Genomic DNA, 3,787 nt, shown 5'->3' on the forward strand with positions numbered 1-3,787 from the left:
CACACAGGGGCCGACAGACCCAGGCAGCTCCCACACAGGTGGGGACTCCAGGAGGCACCTGGCAGGTAATTTCCCTGGACACCTGCGCCAAGAGCTGGTTGAAGCTCTCAGGGTCCTGTGGAACCAGGACAGGGAAAGGGCTTAGGGTCCCTGACCAGCCCTGGGCCAGGGTGCGGCCAGCAATGAGCGAGCAAGAGCCTGTTCCTCCCTCCCTCCCCTCTCCCTCCCTCCTCCTGCGGAGGCAGAGTCGGGTAACACAGGAAAAGGCAGTTCTTATGCAGCAAGGGCCAATGAAAAAGTGTAAATTAACATCAAACAGGCATTTCCTCACTAACACCTCCTGAATCAGCCCTGTGGGTAAACCCACCCCATGGGATCCAAGATTGGGGACCACTCACTTCCCCCCAGGGTCTGAGTTTTGAATGGCTTCTGGGTGCTGCTGGGTTTTCTGACCTCCCCCACCAAAGGGTGAAGATAACTCGAGGGGTCCCAGGGAGGAGGGGCCTGTCCCCATGTCTGTGTGAGGTGGGCCGACAGCTCAGGGCTGGGACTTGGGCTCTCTGAGCTGTATCATCAAGAAGAGGCAGAGGGAGAGTGAGAGTCTCCCCTGTGACCACTGAACCCACACTCAGCCCAGGACACATGCACACACGTGTGCTCTAGTGCCCAGTTACATACCAAACACCTCGTTGTCCTCCGGGGCTTCCTGGGAAGGTTCTGGAAGGATCCTCTTCCTTTCTGATTCTTCTCTGTTGGTGTCACCAATCTGGGGGACAAGAACCCCCACACGCCTTTCTTAAGATGCAGTGTTTTGCTTGTCATGTGATTAACTGCAATGCATTGATCTCTCAGGGTCTCATCTACCCTTCCCATCCATGTGCCCAAGGCTTGGAGGAGGCGCTGGGGTCCTCCGAGGAGTCTGCAGGCTGGTCCCTACCTGAGCTCCCCAGCCTTGGTCCAGCTGGGGTGTTTTTGCACAGAAGAACCTTAACATCATCCTGGCCAGAATCATCTAGCCATGCATCACCCACATATCCCTCAAGTCTGCCTTTGTGTGTCCCGAATGACCTTGGATGATCTTGAAAGACTGGGTGATGGGGTGACCTTGAAAGCCATTGGGTGACCTTGTGTGACTTTGGGAGTCTTCAGATGAGCTTGCATGGAATGGGATGGTCCTGGTGAACGTGGACCGCCCTGGCTGACCTTGAGTTGCCATGAATAACCTCAGGTGACCCTGGCCGGCCACAGATGACCCTGGCATTAGAAATGGTCCTTCCCTTCAAGCTCACCCTCATCGCAGGCACCTGCACTGTCGGGACAGCCGAGTCTGGGGTTTGGCCCAGCTGGGACTGGCAGGAGTGGAGCTGGACAGGAGTTGTGGCCTGGCTATGCTCAGGGCCCTCCCTGGGAAGGCCACCTGCATCAGCGGCCAGAGAAGACTGGCAAGGACAAGGGGTACCAGGCTCAGCGTCTGTTCTCCCCAGTCCACATCCTCACTGCAGAGGGCCCCAGCTGGGGGCTAGGGGAGAGAAGTGGACAGAACTGGCGATATCACCCTGGAAGAAGGTCAAAGGCCAAGAGGAGCATGCCCTCACCACCCCGGGCCTTGGACTGCGGGGCGTGGGTGGCCACGCTGGCGGGAGGGTGGTGGTGCTGTTCCCTACCCCACTCCCACGTCCATGCACCAGGCTGGACCCCAAGGACCCACCAGTAAGACCCTTGGGAAACCACAGAGAGAGGCTCGAGGCGGCTTGGGCAGGAGAGAGGGCTGTAAGCTATCGCCCAGGGCATTTCTTTCTGCGGGGAAGAGCACCTTCCCAAACTGGCAGAGGTGATGTTTGCACAGCTCCGCGGACGAGCAAGGAACTGCTGATCTGCACACCTGGGCGGGCTAGCGCGCACCCCAGAGCTGCCCGCCAATGAGGGCATTCAAGCAAAGCACCAGACATGAGTCTGCGGGCCGCTGGGCAGAGGTAGCAGGATCTTGGAGCAGGAGGTCAGCCTTGGAAGAATTTCTTTGGGACCCTGTCCCCCTGCCAGATAGCTCTGCTGTGTCGTTGCAGCTCCAAGGACCTTACTGAACTCAGGCACAGCCTGGGCTGGGCTCGTTGCCCACGCCGACTCCCACAGCCCTGCTGGTGCTGGAGCACAGGCGCAGTGCCCGGCCTGCGACCTAATTGGGCCAGCAATCGCCTATTTCAGGAGCACAGACAGTCCACGGCTGCCCACTCCTGGGCATCTGGCCTTGCCTGCTGCTGCCTATGTAATAATGCGCATACACACCAGAATCACATACACAGACATGCCAGCACATATATGCACCTCACCTCCCACATGTACTAACACAGAGATATACATATATACACGTTCACAGATATGCCAGCACATACATGTACCTCCCACACCCACATGCAACAACACATGGTTATACACAGACACATTCACATAAACATACACATTCACACACAATGAGACAGGCACATGTACCCACTTACATGCATCACATGCAAAGACATGCAATATGTACAATGTGTACACATGAACATACTAGTATGCACATGCACCCCACATACCAACACGTGAGCACACACACAGACACAGACATACACATATACACAATGCTCACACACTAATGCACACCTGCGGATATGCACCCATGTACACTCACACGTGCTCACACAGACACTGAGAGAAGGGTGATTTTCATCAGGGATCCAGCCCATAGCGTCTCTCTCCCGAGTCCCGGCTCCAGAGGGGGGCTGGGGCGAGGAGCGCCCTCTGAGCATGTGACAATCGAGGGTCCTCAGTGCATTTCCTTGCTTATATTTTTCTGGGCAGGGAGTGGAGCAGGGCCTTCCCGTGAAGCCCTGGCCCCAACCCTACTGTCCAGGGTGGCTCTCAAGTGGCGTGGCCTCAGAGGAGCTGGCTGAGTCCTGCCCAGCTCACTCACGAGGCGAGGTCTGGGATTGCAGCCAGGGGCGAACACCGCTTCCCAGCGAATCTGTCCCAAGTCACGGCACTTCACAGCCACGTGCACAAGCCCCACCCTCCCCAGGGGCCGGATTGGAGGCAGAACTCCAGCACAAGCTCACACACGTCTGAGCTTGTGAAATGACTCAGCTCTGCTCCTGTGACACCAGCGCTCAGAATGACTTGGTGTGACAGACATGGGGTGTCACGGGGCACAGGCATCGGGAAGCCTGCCCGCTCTCTCTCGGGAGAAGAGGCTCTGGGCAAAGCCACTGCTTCCCTCTGAGTCCCCTGATGTCACCCCGAAGACACCAGGAGACACACACGCTGTCCTTCCTCAGACACGCCCCCTGGCCACGTGTGTCCCTCTCTTCTGTGTCAGCAGCCCCTGCCGGAGGGCCTCAAGCTTGGTGAAGCGGAGGGGCAGCGACACAGGTGTGAATCAGCCCCCAAATCCACACCTGCTGCTGTCCAGTGGATGCCAACTCACGGCGACCCCACGGACCGAGGAGGACTGCTCCGTGGGACTCCCTTTACCAGGGCCTCCTCCCTCGCCTGCCCCTGGGGTGACCACTGGGTCCCAAAGGCCGTCCCTTTGGCCAGCAGCCAAGTCCTTAACCACTGCACCAACAGGGCTCCAAGGTGGGAAGACACTCAAGGGCTCGCACGTCCCAGGCACCGAGCAGGACCACGCAGGGTTCTGTTGTCAGTGGGAGAGGGCTGTTCATCACGGCTGACTCTCAGGGATTCACCGCCACCACCGAGGCGCCACCACCACCACCACCACCATCACCATCACCAACACCACCACCACCAC

The 3,787-nt window shown here is 58.2% G+C and overlaps 1 protein-coding gene across 1 annotated transcript in view; it reads right to left on the minus strand.

Moving 5' to 3' along the window:
* The window catches only part of LOC101661899 (myelin basic protein), a 56,004-nt gene that overhangs the window by 41,335 nt on the left and 10,882 nt on the right, over positions 1 to 3,787 (minus strand). The window contains exon 2 of the mRNA XM_045296104.1: positions 679 to 766. Within this exon, the coding sequence (XP_045152039.1) occupies positions 679 to 766 (88 nt within the window). The remainder of the gene's footprint in view (positions 1 to 678; positions 767 to 3,787) is intronic.

This window comes from Echinops telfairi, unplaced genomic scaffold (genome assembly GCF_000313985.2).
Source record: "Echinops telfairi isolate 266 unplaced genomic scaffold, ASM31398v2 ScPeMD7_7400;HRSCAF=8409, whole genome shotgun sequence".
Lineage (NCBI taxonomy): Eukaryota > Metazoa > Chordata > Mammalia > Afrosoricida > Tenrecidae > Echinops > Echinops telfairi.